Below are 18,558 nucleotides of genomic sequence, written 5' to 3'. Positions count from 1 at the left end.
TACCTCAAGAAAGCCATTAAAATTAAACAAATCCAAAGGCCTATAGCACTAGCAGGAGAGAAAAAGCCAAACAGTGCTTGAAACTTTGCAGCATACCCCCAACAAGCCAAAGGGCCTCACCACTTTCAAAATGGGTAAGAGGAATGTGGAGCAGGGAATTAAGAAGAGATGACAACTAGCTTCTGAGAAAGGAGTCCAAGCTCCCTCCTATCATCCATTTTAAGACTGGAGAAACTGAGGCCCAGATAGGGGAAGTGCCTGAAGATATAGGACTCAAACCCTGACAGGCCAGGTACTACTTCCTGCTGTAAGACTGTCTCCCTGCCCAACGAATCAGCAGGTTCCTAGATGCCAAAGCTCGGCTGCTAAAAGGATTCCAGGAAGAACCAGAAGATCCTGGGGCAAATGCAAGAAAAGAATTAGCCACACTCTGAGGTGGGCCAGGTTTGGTATTCATACACTCAATAACCCTGGGCATGGGTGGTCTTTTGGAGAAAAAGAAGCTGAATGTTTGCCTAAAGCATAAAACAGCCAAGCAGGAGATCCTGGAGTTTAAACTCAGGCCCACCCAGCTCCAAAGCCCAAATTTCTTCCACACTACCTCCACACCATCCAGTAGGCCCCCTGACAGGCAACCCCCAAGTTTATTCACCATAACACAGCTGGACATAAAAATCAGTCTGCCAACCCTGAGCCTCACACTCAACAGACACCTGTCCTGCCCACTAAGCTTGGATGGCAGGCAGGGAAGAAAGGGGCAAGGGAGAGAAAGAGAGAGAGAGGAATACAGATTTTCCTAAGAAGACACCCACTGTTCTGTCACCTCCAGGTCCAGAGGGCTTTGGCCTGAGTTCCCTAAAATCCCAAAGCTAGACAACACTTCACCAGCTCCTTACCAGACCAATGAGGAAACGGAGACCTGGAGAATATAGCCCTAGCTATTCTGGTTCATCCAGCAAAGCTCCAGCAGAGCCAGAGAAGGAACTCTGGGAACCTAGGTACCCTGGCTACAGTGCCAGGTCCAGCTTCTCCCACCAGTGGAGCATGCACATCCCCCGCTGAAAATGCTCTGTGAGGTCCTCAAGCTCAGGAGACGTACAAGCCACTTTTCACAGGGTTGATTCTGTAAGACAGCCATGCCTGGAAAACGAAACCCTTGATACTACCACCTCCCCAGCACCAGGACCCCAGGGTGCCAAAAGGGCTCCTAAAGTCCTACAGTGGTCACAACATCTGACTGAACAGGAAGTCTGAGTAGTCAGAACTCGGATTCACCATCTGCGCTTCCTCTCAACAACTCCATTCTTTCCCAGGAGATCTAATGGGCCTCCAAGGCTACAAATGCCCTAGGTGACAGTTCAGGACCAAGACTGGAGCAGCAGGAAGAATCTTCCCTCTTCTCATCCCCCCAAAAGTTCCAAGTTGGAGGAGGTGAGACAGAAATATCTTATTCTCCTTTTGTCCCAAGAAGTGTGAGGACAGGTAAAGCCTTTCCTCTGTCATTGGGAAGACATCATGCAGCCACAGACCTTCACTTCCATGTTCTTATGGAAAAAAGTATGAAGGAGGGAGCCTAGGTGATGTGAAAGGGGTATAAGGAGAGGTCTTTCTAGTCACCGTGGCAGCACACAGCTTTCTTCCCTTAAGCCCTTGGGGCCAGGGACGTAGCACTCCCACTTCTGTGGAGAAAAGGCAGACTCCCCCCAACCAGGAAGAGAAACAATTCCTGGCCCTGACCCTGTGGGCCCAGAAAATTGATTCTACCTGTAGTACTCAAGGGTAGAAAGGGAGAAACGACAGGGTGCTCAAAACAAGGCCCCTGCAAAGTACAAAAAGATTTAACTGAACCAAGGGGAAGAAAAATATGGGTAGAGAATTTCCCTGGAGTGGGGATGTCTCTGGTGAGAACAAAGCCTGATGAAAGCAATTCAGGAAGCCCAAAACATTTCCATGATCCTGGAAATGAGAAGCAAACAGAGCTGGGTCAGGGAGAGACTCAGAGTATCTCCTAGTTCTTCTGGGGAGGCCTAAGCTACCACATCCCCAGTACCTGGCAACCTTCTCCTAGAAAGTAGGGAGACCCTAGTCCTGGCCTCAGGGAGCTCAGGTAAGGGGTTCTTGTGAATATGAAGAGCACCTAGGTCTTTCTGTTCAATGGGGGAGGCCTCAGGACACAGTGGAGAAGACCTCATGTCTATCTCACTGGTGAGAAAGGATTGCCTGGTTGCAGGGTGGTGGAGAGTCTCATACCCAAGGGGGACCTCAAGCCCCTCCCTAAGATGATCTCTTGTCCCTGAGAAGCTTAAGAGGCTCAGACTCTTCCTCAGAATCCCATCCTACCCATGTCCCAAGGGTAGTGGGTGGTTCTCAGGATTTAGTTCACGAGTGGTCTGAGGCTCAAGTCCCCAAGAAAAAGTATCTTATGTCCCTAAAAGGTCCCTATGACTGGGGTATATATATGCTACCTGAAGTGAGGTGACAATTAGAACTCTCAGGGCAGACTCAGGTCTCAGATTCTAAGGTGGGTTGAATTGTCTCACACACCAAAGAGAAAGTTTAAACTTACGGGGAGACCCAAGACCCTATTCCCTAGGGACTTGGAGCCCAAGGTGGAAGAAGTCTTTCTGTTCCTGAGGAGTACCTTAAATTCCTTGAGAAGGAAGCCCAGACCTCATTTCTAAAAGACACACCAGTCACTGAGGTATGCATGGGTCTCATCCTTGAGGGCAAGCTCAAGCGTCCTGCGCAATGGGTCTCAGGCCCTGAAGGCAGACTTAGATCCATGGGGAGGGCACAGGCTCCATCTCTGGGACTCCATCCTGCCCACGTTCCCTGAAGAGTGGTAGTAGGCTACAGCTCCCAAAACAGGGATCTTACATCCCTGACAAGAAACTCAAGCCCAAGGCATCTGGGTGGCGCAGTCAAGCATCTACCTTAGGCTCAGGTTGTTTTCCTGGAATCCTGACATGAGGCCCGCATCAGGCTCCCTGTTCAGCAGTGTCTACTTCTCTCACCCTCTGCTCCTCTGCCACCCCAGCTCATGCTCTCTCAAATAAATAAATATAATCTTTAAAAAAAAGCAGAAGCTCAGGATCTTGAGATAGGGGGTGCTCGGATCCCTGTTGGAGGGAGGTAAGGGCCTGTCATGTACCCAAGGTGTGTTTCAGTCCTTCTCATATCCCTGTGTTTGTGTGTATTGGGAGGTGTCTGAGACCCCACCATGGCGAACACTCAGATACCAATCCCTGATGAGAAAGGACCTCTTAACTTCATCTTGCCTGGGACCTCTATGTGGGGGGTATCCCTTTTCCGGAATAGTCTTCATATCCTGTCTCTGTAAGCCCCTGTCCACAAAGAGGGGACCTTGGGCTCAAGTGCCCCAAACTGTGAGGCTTATTTTCTTGAAGAAAGGTTCAGGCTGGGGAGGTTGGGGGAGAGAAGAGCTAAAGGCCTATCACTTAAAAGAAGCTTAAGCTCCTACAGAGAAATTCAAATTCAGACTCTTGGGCCCCAATGAAGTCTCTGACCACTGAAAGGAAGCACAGACCCTTGTCACTTAGAAAAGGGACGAATCTCATGGACCTTAGTAGTTTCTGGTCCCTGTGATGAAGTCCCAGAACCTAAGTCAGGTTCGGTGGGGTGAGGAGGTTCGGAGCCTTGCTTTGTCCTCAGCCAGCCTCCTGCTCCCTCATCACCTGAGTGTTAGTTTTGGCTCTCGTCCTCAAAGGGAAGAGAATCTTTTCTCCCTGAAAGAAATCTTATCTCCCTGGAGAAAAATTCAGAAGATCCCATTCTCTAAATAGGATATATATAAATATATACACACATTATGTATCAGGCTCTTGATTCCAGAAGAGGGAGTCTCGGGCCCTTGAAGGCATGCTTAACACCCTTAAGAAAGTCTCAGACTCCACTGCTGGGTGGTCCTGGGCTGTGTCCCAGAGAAGGAACCGGGTGGGGGGTGGGGTGGTTGTCCTGTACAGATGGTATCAGACCCCCTGAAAAGGATTTAGGTAACTCGGGAACGCTCGAAATTCCCCTGAGGTCTCCACCTCACCTGTGCTCCCTGGAGGAGGAGTCTTAGACCCTTATCCCAGAGGAAAGGAAATCTCAAGGCACAGAACACAAACCAAGGTCCCTTGGAGTCCTAAGATTGCCTCTCAGGAGGCAATCCCACCTAATGGTCCTACATGATGAGGTCTCAGGGTCCGAACGATGGCTCTAGGTCGGTCCCAGAAGAGACCACAGACTCAATCCTTAAGTCCGCCATCTTATTTGGGGACTCTAAACCCCCAAGTCCTTGGTGGGGGGTGGGGAAGAGTGTGCCTCGGGCCCCCACCACCAGAGAATGCCAGAATCCGGGAGAAGACGTAGGTCCCTCGGGACGGTCTCAAACAGCCTTCCTGGAGTCCCTACCCAGGCTGGGGATCCCACCCGCCATACCCACTCACCTGTTACCCAAGCCCATACCTGCTCAACGGTTGCGGGGTCCATAGCCTCGATGCGAGCTGCAGCCGCCTCATATTCGTCTTCACTGTTATAACCCGCGCCGACCTCCTCACGCTCTGGACTGCCCCCTCCAACCGCTCCGACCCCGGGGGCTTGACGCCGCCGCTTGCTGTGGCCCGGCCCTGAGCAGCAACCGCCAACGCCTACGGCTCCGCCCACGCCCACCACCACGCCCGCCGCGCCCACACCCGCCGCGGCTGCACCCAGCGCGTCACCTGGGCCGCCACCGGGACCAACAGGGCCCCCGCAAGGAGGAGGAGAGGCCTGCTGTGGCCGCGGACCCGCCACGGCGCCAGGCGGCACGGCCAGCGCCCAGCGGTGAAGCGCTCCCGGGGGCCCCGGTAGCGGGCCCTGAGGCGGTGGCGAGGCCCGAGAACGGGCCCCCACGACGCCCGAGTCACGGTCGCGGTCGCCACCCCCCACACCCGTGCCGCCGCCGCCCACGCCCACACCCCCGCCGCGGCGTGGCGCCGGGGGCAGCGGCCCGGGCGGCGGCGGTTCGTTGGCGGGGTCGGCGTCGGGAGGCGGCGGCTTCTTTTTGGGGAGAATAGTCATGGCGGCACCGCCAAGTACCCCCCAGCAAACCCGGCGCGGGGCACGCTGGGAGAGAACCCGGATGAGGGGGCTACTGTGGTGCGCGAAGCACGACGGGATCGGCGGGACCCGGATAAAGAGATTGTAGCACGGGTTCGAGAACGATCGGTGGCGCGCGGGTCACGCGGCAGGAGAACCCGGATGTTAAGTCCTAGATGAAGGCACCGCAGCGGGTTTGTCGTAGTCTTCTCTCCAAGTCCAACAAGTTTATTGCTACACTCGCTCCTTCCGGCCGGCTGCTTCAAAAGAAACTGGACCAAAACAAGCACCTCTTCGCCCCGCCCCCTCGCAGGTTCTTGAACTACCGGGTGGGGCCCCTGGGCGCTGCGCAAGCGCGCCAGGACACGGCCCCGCCTCTCGTTCGGAAGTACGTGGGCAAAATCTTCACCGCCGCCACAACAATCGCGGGTACCAACCAATCGAAGCAGCTGCGTGGGTCCTCGATGACGCCCACGGACCAATCAGATGCGAGCGATCGCCCTCCCGTGCTCTCTGTCTCAGATTTCAGTCAAAGTCGGCGCTCTTGTTCCTTGCCTTTATTCTTGTCCGCCCCGTCGCATTCTTCTCTCCCCGAGGTTCTGACTCGTGGGCGGGGTACTAGTACAGGACAGCGTAGCCGGCCCCGTGCACGACAATTTTAAAAGCGCCTCCCCGCCAGACTTCCAACTTGGCCGCAGGCAGCCGGACTGACTGGAAAATATCAACACTCCCAGAGCATAGCCCTCCCCTGAAGCGTCAGTTCCGGTCCCACCCACCTGCAAATCCACGTCTGGTGGGGAGGCGGGCGTCACTTCACCCTGGTAACAGGCCGAGTTCTGCGGTGACTGGTTAAGAGAAGCTGTCACTCACTTTGGGCCGGCCAACCCTGGGGCAGAAGTGCACCGTGGGGACCTTGGGTGTTTGGGAAGCAGACACGCCTTCTTTGGCTCCGCAGTGCTCTCGCCCTCGCGTTGACCTCCCCGCCCCTGTGGCTAGTGCGCAAGCGCAACACGCCTTTCCGACGCCCCCTGCCCCCCTCAGCAGCTGAGTTTACCTGGATTGAGCAAAAGTTTATGAACCAGCGCTGTCACCAGTTAGTGCTTTGCAAGGGGGTTGGTAAAATCCCTGGTACTGAACAGCTGGAGAGCTACAAGCTAATCATAGCTCTGCCCCTCCTATCTGAGGGCTCTTTGGCAAGTCATTTAACATCCACCCCATCCGCAATTTTTCAAAAGATTTTATTTATTTTTCTAGTAATTGTTGTACCCAGCGTGGAGCTTGAAGTCACAACCCCCGAGATCGAGTCCCATGCTCTTAGGACTAATCACCAGGCGCCCCTATCTGCAATTTCTAATCCTCTGTAACATGAGAATATGATAATTATGATTTAAGGATCAGCGATTAATGCCTGCAAAGGGTATAGTGCTGTGCCTGGCACATAGTAAGTGCTCAATAAGTTAGTTTGAATGGCAGTGCAAGGAAAAGGATCCCAGGGTTTGGAGTCAGGAAGACCTCAGTTCCAGACCCTGATGGACTGTTAGTAATTGTATGAACTTGGGCGAGTCACGTAAGTGTCTTAAATTTGAGGTTACCCATGGAAAATAGGAAAGATAATGCCTGCCCAGACTGCCTCAGGGAATAGTTATGGCGTTCAGATGGGTTTATGAACCAAGAAGTTGTTTTGAGAGGTGAGAGCTTGCTGCTGGTCTTGGGAGTCAAGCCGTACATGTTGACTGAAAGATGATTAGTAAGCTCTTTTGAGTGCCATCTAACCTTGTTCCTTCAGATGCTGACCTTGGTTGAAGTTCTTCCTTGAAGGGTGTCAGTTACAAATGACATGTTGTGTTTTCTGCTCTGAAGACTTCATGAGACAGGACTCAAGTTTCCTGGGCCTACTGTGTTCAGGGCACTATGCCAAATGCCTAGGCATGTTACCATATTAAATCTTCTCATGATCCTCTCACTTGACCTCTATTTCCTACTAGATATTTGTCCAGCATTACATGTCTAAAATTGAATTTAGGATAATCATTGTAGCTAATCTTCACGAAGTACTTTCTCTGTGCCTGGTACTCTGTGCTAACAGCTTTGATGTTCCTTTTGACAGTGAGTGCCCCCCACTCAGCCTTTGCCCAAGCCAGAAACCAGGAGTCAACCTTGTCTGCTCCCTCTTCCTCAACTCCCACATGCCTATCAATCCCAAGTCCTGTCAATTCCACCTCTCAAACCTCTCAAACTCTCCAACTCTTACCACCACTACATGGTCCAAGCCACCATCACCCACTGCAAGAGCCTCCTCACCACCCTTCCTCCCGCCAGGACTGTTTCTCTAGAATCCACTCCACTGTCCACAGGCAGAGCAATCCTTCTGAAATGCAAACCTCATGATGACTCTTTCTGTCTACAAGCCTTCAGAAGTCCCCGTTATACTTAGGATAAAGTCCAAAATCTGTACCATAGCTTCAAAGGCTTTTTTTGCGATCTGGCCTATCTCCACATCCCTACTCTTACCACAGCCTCACACTCTCCTCCCCAGCTGAACCAAACTAATTTCAGTTCTCCGAATGCCCTGAGCTTACCCCCTAATCTCCAGGTCATTGCACATGCTTTCCTGTCTGCCTGAAACTTTTATCCTTTTCCCTGGCTAAATCCACCTCATTCTTTGGGTGTTGGCTGGATTAGGTCCTCCTGCCATCTGCATGCTTCTGCAATCCCATCAATCTTAGTTCCACAACACTAGACTGTAATTGCTTAATTGTCTGCCCTCCATGCTCAGGTCTGTCGATCATAGACGATGTCTACGTTGCCCATCTTTGTATCCCTAGGGCTAGCACGTGGTATGCGGTTAATAAATATTTGGCGAATAAATGGTTATTATTTTACAGATTAGCAACCTGAGGCAAGAGAAGGTTGAAGTGACTCTCTCACCTGGGGCTTGGAACCCAGGTCAACCCCAATCCAAGGTCTGTCTTCTTGATGCTCCACAAAGCTCAGTCACACACTAGCCAAGTGTATCCAGTAGCCCAGCAGAGACAGTGCAGGGGATGTCCACAAGGAAGGGTGAGCTGCCAAACTTGAGAGATGCTTTCTTTCTTCTTCTTCTTTTAAAATATTGAGTTCTTCTTCTTCTTCTTTTTTTTTTTTTTAAAGTAAGCTCTAGGCCCGATGCGGGGCTTGAATTTAGGAACCTGAGATCAAGAGCCACATATTCTACTCACTGAGCCAGCCAGGCGCCCCTGAGAGATGCTTTTAATTAATCAGTTCAGAGCCATTGGCTTCCAGGAAGCCTGGGGTTTAAGTCTCCTCTGACCAAATGCGTGCTGCTCTAGATCTCAGTTTCCCCATCTGTGAGTAAGAGAGCTGGAGCAGATGAGTCCTAGGGCCATATCTCAGGGCTTCCTGGCCGGCCTCACTGGCTGTAGATTCAGCTCTTCAAACCACCCTCTTTAATTCCTCCTAGATCCCCATCTTCCAGAACATGTCACCAACGACTGACCTCCCAGAACCTGGACCGCAACCTGCCCTTCTCCAGTTGAAAGGAATTGAAACCAGTGAACATTCCACCCCCCGCCCCAGCCCGACCCAGCCTCCAAATTCACAGAGCCAGGAGGTATTCATCCTCATCTCTCCTCTCAGGTTTTATTGACTGATGGAAACTACATCTTTGTCAGCCACCAGCTCCACGGGGACAGTGCTGGGGACAGGGAACCTGAGATGATGCCAGATTTCAGCCTGAGAGCAGACACAGAGTTCTGGAAGGTGACCCAAGAGGGAAAAGAGAGAGGAATATGTGAAAAGGCTTTGCGGGGGAGGAGGAGGAAGAGATCAAGAAGTTCCTCCTGTCCCCTACAACTCTCAGAGTTTAGGAACAACCCAGGCCCCAGCCCCAACACTTCTGGACTCCTGCCCAAGAACTTGGAATCATCTATGATCTCCAAACACAGCCCAGCTCTCACTGGCTGCTAGGCTCTTATCTCAGCCAGTCCAGACTCCAGCCCAACCCAAGAAGGAAGCAAACCAGGGGAGAAGGGGGCGGAGGGGTTGGAGGTGGCCCCCCTGGTTAGGGCAGATGTAAATACTGCAGCAGCCTGGGCAGAGCCTTTGCATAACATCACGGCAGCAGCTGCTATTGCTAGAGTTTGCTGGGGGCCCAGCACAGGACGGGGTTGCAGGGACCCATTTCCAGCAGCCAGGAAAGGGGAGTGGTGTTTGTGCTATCTGTGTATATTGGGAGAGGTAGCCTGACCCCTGAGCCAAGGCGGGGGGTAGCAGGTCACTGCTGAGGCCACAGCCCAGGAAGCCTGTGGTTGCATTCCAAGCTTCAGAATCAGGGAGCTGTTGGGCTCAGTGGAAGGTGGGGAAAACTCCTAGAGGCCAGCTCCAAGGTGAAGGTTCTCTTCTCTGAACCCCCAAACCTCCACAGCCCAGCCAGAGAGAAGAGGGAACCTCATCTCTCCTTCTCAGGCCAGAGCTGAGATGTCAGGTGGGAGCCCTAGAGGCCCAACAGGAGAAGCATGCAGGAGACCAGCGAGGGGAGAGAGGCCAGCCCCAGTGTGCTGGAGCAAGGAGGCCGGGGGGCCTGAGGAAGCCCAGCACTTCAGCACCCCTCAGGACAAACTATCGGGGGTGGGGAAAGTTTCCCCTTCCCTGGCTGCTTCCCCATTAGGTGAGCTGTTCCATCAAACTCCATTGCATAGTTCTCAGTGGGGGGAGGAGGGGCAGAAGGGGTCCCCAAGCCTGTCCCTCCCTGCCTCCCCAAAATATGGCTTTGGAAAGGAGTCCCCAAGAATCGAGAGGGCCCTCTGGACGGGCGGACCCACCGCTCACAGGGAAGAGATCTTGACAGTCTCCGGGAGGAGGCAAGGGGTGCCCAGGCTGGAGTTCCTGAGGTTGCTGCTGGCCCCACCGCCACCACCAGGGGAGGAAGGTTGGCTCTCATCTGGGGTGTTGGCAGGAGGGGTAGGGATACTGATGATGGCAGCCACGAAATCCCGGCTGTCGCAGTTCAGGTCGAGGCTGTCGTGGGGCTTGGCATTGAGGCTTGAGCGGCTGTGAATAAGGGTGGGGAGGTGGAAGCTTCTTAAAAGGTGCTCTTAATACTTGCTACAGCAATCGTGACATGTACTGAGTGCCTGTTGGGTCTCTGTTCCAAATGCTTTGCCTCCATCCCCCATTATGGCAGTGCCCAGTGAGGGCTCTGGGGTCAGGTGGTCCTGGGTTGAAATCCCAGTTTTACCTTGGCCCCTCTAAATCCCTCTTCTCTTTTTCATCTGTAGCATGGGAATAACAGAGTTGCCTACCTCGCAGGGTCCTTGTGGAGATTAAATGAGATAAGAAGTGCTATAAAGTGCTCAGCCCAGAACATAATGCGCACTCATGGAAATACCAGTATTTCTTACCTCATAGGGTCACTGTGGAGATTAAATGAGATAAAAAGTGCTACAGAGTGTTCCACATAGTGCCCAGAGCATACATACATAAGGAACATACATACCAAAATGTTCTCCATCATGGTTACTCCTTACGATGCCAGACCCTCATAATGATCAGTGTAAGAGTTAACATGACCTGGTCCTGTTCCTTTCTGATTTGGCTTCCCACAATTCTCCCCCTCACTCACTCCACTCTTCTCACAGGAGCTTCTTGGCTGTGTCTCTAACACGCAGACCCATTCTTGCCTCAGGGCCTTTGCACAGGCTGTTTGCTCCCTCCCTCATCTTCTTCTGGTGTCACCTCAGCAAAGCTTCTCCATACCTCGTTCTACACCCTGTCCCCCATCCCCAGTTTATTTTTCTTCTTGGTACTTAACACACCTCATTGAGTATGTGCTTGTTTATTAACGGTCTCATCCCACTAGAATATAAATTCCAGAATGTCAAGGAGCTCTGTCTGTTCACTTTGCTGTCTGAAATGAACTCACTTGTAAACTCCTACAGTGAACTCCAAAGTGCCTGAAAGTGTGCCTGGCATATAGTAGGTGCTCAATAAATGTTTGCTGAAAGAACCAACGAAGAACAAGTTCCAGGCAAGGGAAGCCCAAGCTCCCCACATAGAAGAGTCCGGGCTTGAGCTTGGCTTGATGGGCCAGAAGTCAAGACATCTGAGACCGCCATCCCCCGCACACCCTGCCACCCAGTCTCAGCTCTGAGCTTCCCCCAGGAGTAGCCAGCAGGTGGGGGTGCTTACCTCTGAGGGGCAGGGCTTCTCCGCAGCCCTGCCAATGTGTCCAGCTCCTGCATGCTGCCACGACTGACTGAGGCTGTGGAGTTGGCAAGGCGAATGGCACGGCGCTTGGCCCTGCGGGGACAGCAGGAGGACAGCAGGCTGCCAGGCCCCACTGCCTGGGAGGACACGGAGGTGCTGCGGCTGGTGCGGCCCCCCAGTGAGACAGCACCCAGAGCCTCGCTGAAGGTTAGCTCATCTGTGAACTCATGGCACTGTGGGCGGAAGGGAGGCAAGGTCATGAGGCAGCACACAGGAACTAACCCCAGCCCTTGGCCTTGGCTGAGGCCGCTCCCTCCTTACTGGAAGTACCTCTTGCTTCCCTTCCTCTGCCCACCCTCAAGGCTCAGCTATACTGGGGCCTCTTCCAGGAAGCCCTGTGGGATTTCCACAATCAGTAGTGAGCCTCCCATCCCAGGGAGGGTACTGGTTGGGCTGCAGAGGAAGGCCCCTCCTTCTGTCGCCCCCCCCACCCCGCCTTTAGGCCTCACCGTTGTCTTCTCTAGACAGTGCAGGAGGTGGTGATGTTGTTGCTCGAAAGCAGAACGGTTCCGGACACACAACGCCTGTTCCTCCCCACTGCTGCTGTCCTGGGGTGGACGGAGCAGAGGGACAAGGTCAGAACCTTCCTCCTCCCACCACTGCTCCCCCCCAACCCCAAGGCAGGCCCCTCCCCACCTCAAGGCCTCCGTTCTGCTTGTACTGTAGGAAGGCATTGGTGGTACCACTCTTTGCCAACCGGATCCTTGCCAAGCGCACCTTCTACAGAGAAGGGAGGAGACAAAGGGTCAGGTGGGTAGACGCAAGAGTAGACCGGCTTGGGGCACGGGGAGCAGGAGGTACTCTGAGGGAAGAGGCTGTTACCTGCTGCGCTCGGCGCTTGTCAGCACGCTGGTTCTGGTGGTAGATGCGGCTGAAGTTGGACACAATGACCGGTACAGGCAGTGCAATGACCAGGACACCGCTGAGGGAGCAGATGGATCCGAAAATCTTGCCAGCAATGGTGCTGGGCACCATGTCTCCATAGCTGGGGCCAGGGGAGGGAAGCCGAGGTTAAGAAGAGTGCCCACACACCCCTCAGTCTCCCACACCATCCCATCCAGCCCAACACATTCTGTGACCCTGGCCGGGCACTGAAACTCTCTGAGCCTCAGTTTCCCACTCTGCAAAATGTGGGGAAAGACCTCTCTGGCCACCGGTGGGGGTCAAGGGAGAAATTGGCCCTCGGCCCCTACCATCTGCTGCCCCCATCTGAGTTGCACACCGAGCATCTGAGTCAGCTGGAAATCTATTAATACCAAACAGAGGAGAGAAGGAGGAAGGCAGAGGCAGTAAATATAGTCTCCTGAGGAGAAAGTCCAAGCACCACAAGCCAGCTGAGGGGCTCTGAGTCCTGGAAGCAGTGCTCTGTTGGTTTTGCTTCCATCTGTCTTACCTTCTCTAGGTAGGACCCCTTCTTATAACCCCAGAAGAAGCCTTGAAACTCTCCTCCCATGAAAAAATAGGGGGATCCTTGAAACTCCCTCCTCCCTTTTCTCCATGCCATCTCCTCTTCCCTGGGGATGGAGCAATGCCAATCTTACCCACTTGTGTCACGGGGTCGGGGTGGGGGTGACCCAAGCTTAGGGAGGTTCCACAGCTGACTTGCTCGAGATCGCCCAGCATACTTTTGTTCTGAACACGGGACCAGTGAGATCTCCTCCCCTCTGCAGTCCAAGCCTCTAGGCCTTCTCTCAGTTCTTGTCCCCCTCCCCCCAAGGATGGCCGTTCCTTATTTCTTTGACTCATTTAAAAGTCTCTCCAACTTGGCCGTTTCTGGTCTGTGATGTGTCATCTCAGACTGTGTCCTCAACTATGAGACACAGGCAGCTGTCCACCCTCTCAGGGTTGCTGTGAGGACTCATTAGGGTAAAAGGCACTCAAGAACCCAGTTCCAACCCACTCTCGGGGCTCAGTATTTGTATGTCAATCCAATTCTGAACCTCCAACCAGAATTAACTTCTACTCCTTAGAAACCCAAAAGCCATTTCTCTGTAGCTCTGCTAAAGCCCCAGCGAGCCCACTTCACCCATTCAAAAGATCCCAAGCAACTGTACACCTAATTTCAGCAATGGAAATTTAGAGAAGGAGCATGGTATGTGCCCTAAACAATGTCTTTAAGAATAACATGAGTTGGTGATTCTGTCTGATGCCTTTATCCCAACTTGTTCCCTCGCAAGGATTGACACTAAAAAATAATGCTGAAAATACCTCGACCTGGAGAACATCAAGGAATCACAATGTCACAGAGGTAGGACCCCATACGGCAGATGATTCTGGAGGTTTGAGAGACATGGGTCCTCAAGCTGGGAAAAAGGAGGTGGTGGGGCGCCAGTACCTAGGTATCCTACACCAGAAACTTTCAGAGAACTTTCACAACCGTGAGGTCACAGAATCCCCTCTAGATGATGAAGGGATCAACATTTCTCATTTGCCACAGTGGGGGAAACAGGCCCAAAGAGAACAAGGTCAACAGAAAGAGTGCAGCTAAGACAATCCTTGGAACCCAAGTCTCCTGACCAGGACAGTGAAGGCATTGTCAGACCTGCAAGGGATTTGGAGATTAGTCCAACTCCCTTTGTTTTCAGAGAAGAGCAGGCAGAAGCGCAAATCGAGAAAAAAGAGATCTTACAGAGAAAGGTGAGTGTAACTGATCGGGCAGCTCCCAACACCGGGTCTGCACTCACCCGAGGGTGGTCATGGTGACAATAGTATACCAGAAGGCCGCAGGGATGCTAGTGAAGTTGGTCTTGTTTGTGCCCTTCTCAGCATAAAACATGACCGTGGCGAAGATGATGATGGCCATGGTAAGGGAAAAGAGGAGAAAGCCCAGCTCAGAGGCACAGCTCTTGAGTGTGTAGCCCAGAATCCGCAAGCCCTGAGAGTGCCTGGAGAACTTGAAGATGCGGAACACCCGGAATACACGCAGGGTGACAAAGGCGCCCGAGACATCCTCGTTCTTGGGCACGAAAAGCCCGATGTAGTAGGGCAGGATGGCCACCACGTCGATAAGGCTCATCACACTCCGCAGGAAGCGGCACCGGCTGGGGGCGGCGAAGAGCCGCAGGAGGTACTCTCCCGTGAATATGAGCACGCAGGCCGTGTCCATGCAGAAAAAGGCCAGGGGGAAGCGGTCGCCGCAGGGCTGCTCCCTTGGGGGCCGCCGCGCGGGGCCGCGGCACGGGATGGTCTCCACCACGTTGGCGATGACCGACACGGCGATGAAGAAGCCCGTCACGTAGTAGAAGACGAGGGCCGCCGTGCTCGTGTGCGGGTTCTCGAAGGCCCGCCAGAGCCGCTGCCGCAAGGAGCTGCCGGCAGGCAGGGCAGGGCCATCGCCCGCCTGCTCGGCCTCCTCGTCCTCCGCCAGGCGTTCGGCGTTCTCTTTCTTGCGGTCCCGGTACTCTTCGAGGCAGCAGTCGCCCACGAGCTCCGGCACCAGACCGTAGAAAGCCAGCTCTTCGTCGAAGGCCTGGATGCACTCCTGCCGCGGGCAGTGCAGGCGGCCTGTGCGGTAGAAGTTCAGCACGTGCCGGAACATGTCGGGGTCGCGATCGAAGAAGTACTCGCCCGAGTCCGCGTCATAGAAGAATTCCTTCTCCGAACTGCCTAGCAGGGTGTCTGGGTAGCGGTCCAGAGTGTTCTTCCAGGTCTCGAAGCGCCGGCCGCTCACGTTCACCACCAGAACCTCATCCCCTCGAGACGCCTTCACCCCGGGCGCAGGGGGCAGGGGCTGCTGGGCCAGGGGCAACCAGCCCACCGCAGCGGCCCTCGCGAAGGGCAGCCACGTGGCCACGCCGGCCGCCATCCTGCCGCGCCCCAGGCCCACGGAGACTCGGGGCGGGGGAGGGTGGCCTTTAGGACAGTGTGGCTGTCTCCAGGATGCTGGAGGCTTGGAGAGGCCCTGGGCCACTCGCACAAGCAAACTGGGGGTGTCTACAGAGGTCGAGAGGAACCAGGAGGAACTAGAGAGACGGGTAGGGCCTTGGGGGGCATTTAGAGGATCCAGGGGGGACTGGGGGGATGTCTTGAGGGACCAACCAAGGAGGAGCCAGGAGACATGGAAAGGAGCAGAAAAAGGGTGCCTGGAGGGGCCAAGAAGGAGCCTAGGGAGTGTTTAGAGCGACTGAGAGGGCTCTGGAGGGGTCAGCATGTGCCTGGGAGATGTATGGGGTGTCTAGGGGGCAAGAAACACGGGAGAGTTGCCCACACTCTCAAGAGTTCTGAGGGAGGATGGGGCTGGGACCCCTTAGTGGGTGTGGAGAAGGGACTGGGACATCCAGAGAGATGAAAGTGGGATCAGAGGTGTTTAAAATAGGCTAAGAGTGTCCGGGTGCGGGGGGGTTCTAGAGGGGCCAAGATAACTGAGGTGGGTCGTCTGTACCCTCAAGACTTCTGGGGAAAAGATTAGGGAACTGGAGCTTCCTCATGGATCCAGGAAAGGGGTTCGTGCACGGAAGAGGTGGCTATAGAACCAGAAGGTTGTAAAGAGGCTGCGAGGTGTCTTGGGAGTGCCTAGAGCAGCCAAGAATAGCCCGGGGGGGGGGGGGGGGGTGTCTACACTCTACAGGAGTTCTGGGGAAGGCAGGCCAGGTGGGGCCCCCTAGAGGGACTGGAGAAGGGAGTAGGGCATCTGAAGGGTTAGATATGGGCTAGGTTATTTTTCAGAGCCTGAGAGGTGTCTGGGAGCGAGGGGTATATGGTGCTGCTGAGAAAGTCTAGTCCACCCTCTCAGGAGTTCCTGGGGGGAGGAAAGGGGCCTGAGGAAACACCTTGGGGCTCAGCTGGAAGTTGGGCACAGCCCCAGAGCACCCAGAGGCTGGATAAAGACTAAGATAAGAGGAGGGGGTCCCCCCAAAATGGGTCGGAAGGTGGGGTGGGATGTTAAAGGGAGCTGGGTGTGTCTCAGGGGAGGATGAGGTTGGCTGGCCTTGCGCGGATGGGGGAGGCCGGGGCGAAGCTGTGTCCCACCGTTAGGGGCTGGTCTGGGGAAACCACACCCCGAGGGGCTGGCAGTGTGTGCTGGGCAGTGGAAGCAGCGGTGGCAGAAGAGGAAAAGCAGCCACAGCCAGGCCTGGGAGAGGAGAAGGCAGCGCAGACAGGCAGGAGGAGGGGGCTGGGTCCCTGGAAGGACGAGGTCCAGCAGAAGCCCTGGGGACTATCCCAGGATGGGCTAGGGAGTGGGGGCTGGAGCAGGGAAGGACAAGGACAGCGCTGTGGGTGGCCCCCTCCCCCTCCCCAAATGGCCGTCCTCACCTGTGTCCCCGCTGCAGCAGCGGCCACAGCGTTGGGGCTGGGGGTACCAAACACCGGAGCTCCTGCCCCCCTCTGCAGAGCTGCCTGAGTTCTCCTCCTTCTCTGGCTCTCTCTCCCCGCCCCTCTGAGCTTGCCGGGAGCTACAGAGAGAGGCAGGGAGGGGCCTCGTGGCTCCCAGAGCCCCCTCCCCTAGGACAGCCTGAGAGGGACCCTGGGGAGACTCCGCCTCCTACAAAGCTGGTTGGGCCTCAGTCGCGTCATCTGGAAAATGGGGGTGGCAGGGAGCTCTGCCAGTTCTCCCCACCTCCTTCCTGCCCAGCTCCTACCCCCTCTGCCCCCAGGGGCCCCCACCCCCACCCGTCTGAATCAGCAGCACTTAGCAGATCCGATCGATGGGGAGTCGTCCGGTTAATGGCCCCAGTGCCCAGTGCCATGTGGAATGATGCAGCGCTGTGTCCCCTCCCTGCCCCCATGCTGGAGAAGGGCTGGAGAAGAGGGTGGATGGAGGGACGGATGGGGGGGCATTTCTCTAGATGGCCAGGCCCCCAAAGATGTTTCAGGGGGGTGGGTGCATGGTTTAGAGCCCAGCTCCTATCAAGACTGTTGTTGTGGGACTGGAGCACCATCCTGGTTTCAGACGTGAAATAAGGGGTAAGGGGGGGTGTGGATGGGGACAACCCAGGTTGGGGACAGGCATACCACGTTCTCTCCCAGGGGGTCCCCACTCTGAGGGGCAGCCTGCCTCATCCTTCCGCATTCAGCAGCTTTAGTTCATACCTCCTCCTCTAGAGGACTCTGCTCCCCGGTGGCACAGAGCACTGGGTACCGAGTGCCTTGGCCCATGGAGGAGTTTGAACCCCAGCTTTGCTTCTGACTTGCTGTGTCCTTTAGCAAGTGCCTTGGGTTGTATCCTCGGCTGTCTGATGGAGTTACCCCAACTTGATAGTGTTGTGGGGAGCATTAAATGGAGTGATGTGAGAAGGGTAGCACTGGGCACTGTGTACAGGGGAAGCCTCATTTTTAAGAAAGGTGTGGTGCGAGCACTAAGGGGGGGACCAACTTTCCCCCTTTCAACCAATCTACCCACCCGCGTAAGCCTCAGTTTGCTCACTAATCACGCTCCTGATTTGTCCGTTTCTCCATCCCTCCACCTGTCCACCATGCAGCTCCCCATCCATTCTCCCACCCACACAAGCCAGTGCTCTACCCATCCCTCCATCCACCCACTCGCTCACCCATTTGCATGTTCCCCCCATCCCCCTATTTGCCACCCTATCCTTAAGTACCTCCGGCACCCATCCACCTGTCCATCCATAGCCCTGCCCATCACTTACTTACCTACTCTTCACCCTTCCTCACCCATCCATCCATTCTCCTGGCCATCCATCTGTCCACTTACATCCCCGATCTATCCATCTACCCATTTATTCATCTGATCACCTATTCGTCCCTCTGCCCATGTATTTCCCAACCTCCCCCGTCAGTGATCTATGCAACCTTCCACTTACTTATCCACCAGTCCATCTAACCACTTACCTATCCTCTCTTCAGCCCACTCTCACCCACACCCACGCCCCCCTCACACCCACCCACATAACATCTCTGGTAGATGTTTCTGGGTCACTCTGGTGGAGGGGCAAGCCCACGGTAACTGGGCAACAGTTGGGGGAGGGTGGGGAAGGAGAGTAGGACTGAAGCCACAGACTTCCCTCCCCATTCCAATGGTGTGACCTCCCCATCCCCGGCACATCCCTCCAGGTTGGAAAGAATGAGAGTAGACAGTCAGTGGGTGGGCCCGTCTGGCCAGATGGTATTTTGGCTGCAGCCTTTACACACACACACACACACACACACACACACACGCACGCACGCGCGCGCTGCTAGAACGCTGAACAAGGACCGCGCCCCACCAAACATCCCCGATCCCAAATGCAGAGTAGCCAGGCTTCCAGACATAAA

At 54.8% G+C, this 18,558-nt stretch overlaps 2 protein-coding genes across 6 annotated transcripts in view; both read right to left on the bottom strand.

Moving 5' to 3' along the window:
• OTUD5 (OTU deubiquitinase 5) overlaps nucleotides 1-5,829 on the bottom strand; it is a 28,303-nt gene extending 22,474 nt beyond the window's left edge. Inside the window, exon 1 of one of the 3 annotated variants that reach the window (XM_059384731.1) lies at nucleotides 4,471-5,829. In XM_059384731.1, coding sequence (XP_059240714.1) covers nucleotides 4,471-5,064 — 594 coding nt within the window. In that variant the 5' untranslated portion in view covers nucleotides 5,065-5,829. The remainder of the gene's footprint in view (nucleotides 1-4,470) is intronic. The other 2 variants (XM_059384729.1, XM_059384730.1) reach the window with 2 other exon arrangements.
• Nucleotides 5,830-8,702: 2,873 nt separating this feature from the next.
• Nucleotides 8,703-16,838, bottom strand: KCND1 (potassium voltage-gated channel subfamily D member 1). 3 transcript variants are annotated; one of them, XM_059385155.1, is made up of 8 exons: nucleotides 16,600-16,838; nucleotides 14,031-15,279; nucleotides 12,169-12,331; nucleotides 11,983-12,066; nucleotides 11,796-11,894; nucleotides 11,269-11,519; nucleotides 9,910-10,131; nucleotides 8,703-8,834 (listed from the first exon to the last, which is right to left on the bottom strand). In XM_059385155.1, the coding sequence occupies exons 2-8, from the start codon at nucleotides 15,149-15,151 to the stop codon at nucleotides 8,810-8,812; spliced, it is 1,965 nt and encodes a 654-aa protein (XP_059241138.1). In that variant the 5' UTR covers nucleotides 15,152-15,279; nucleotides 16,600-16,838; the 3' UTR covers nucleotides 8,703-8,809. The 3 variants fall into 3 exon arrangements, with proteins under 3 accessions (XP_059241138.1, XP_059241139.1, XP_059241137.1); XM_059385156.1 differs by having other exon boundaries at nucleotides 9,903-10,131; nucleotides 14,031-16,838; XM_059385154.1 differs by having other exon boundaries at nucleotides 14,031-16,838.
• Between the last annotated feature and the right edge of the window lie 1,720 nt (nucleotides 16,839-18,558).

Source organism: Mustela nigripes, chromosome X, assembly GCF_022355385.1.
Source record: "Mustela nigripes isolate SB6536 chromosome X, MUSNIG.SB6536, whole genome shotgun sequence".
Lineage (NCBI taxonomy): Eukaryota > Metazoa > Chordata > Mammalia > Carnivora > Mustelidae > Mustela > Mustela nigripes.
The sequence above is the reverse complement of the archived record's forward strand: the minus strand, read 5'-3'. Positions and strand labels throughout refer to the sequence as shown.

Excerpts from the sequence above, each read along its gene's own strand:
- KCND1 (XM_059385154.1), bottom strand. The coding sequence starts at position 15,151 with ATGGCGGCCGGCGTGGCCACGTGGCTGCCCTTCGCGAGGGCCGCTGCG. Across the intron at positions 11,895-11,982 it reads AGCAGAACGGAGGCCTTGAG|GACAGCAGCAGTGGGGAGGA; the intron begins GTGGGGAGGGGC and ends CGTCCACCCCAG. Across the intron at positions 8,835-9,909 it reads ACTGTCAAGATCTCTTCCCT|AACTCTGTGTCTGCTCTCAG; the intron begins GTGAGCGGTGGG and ends GTCACCTTCCAG.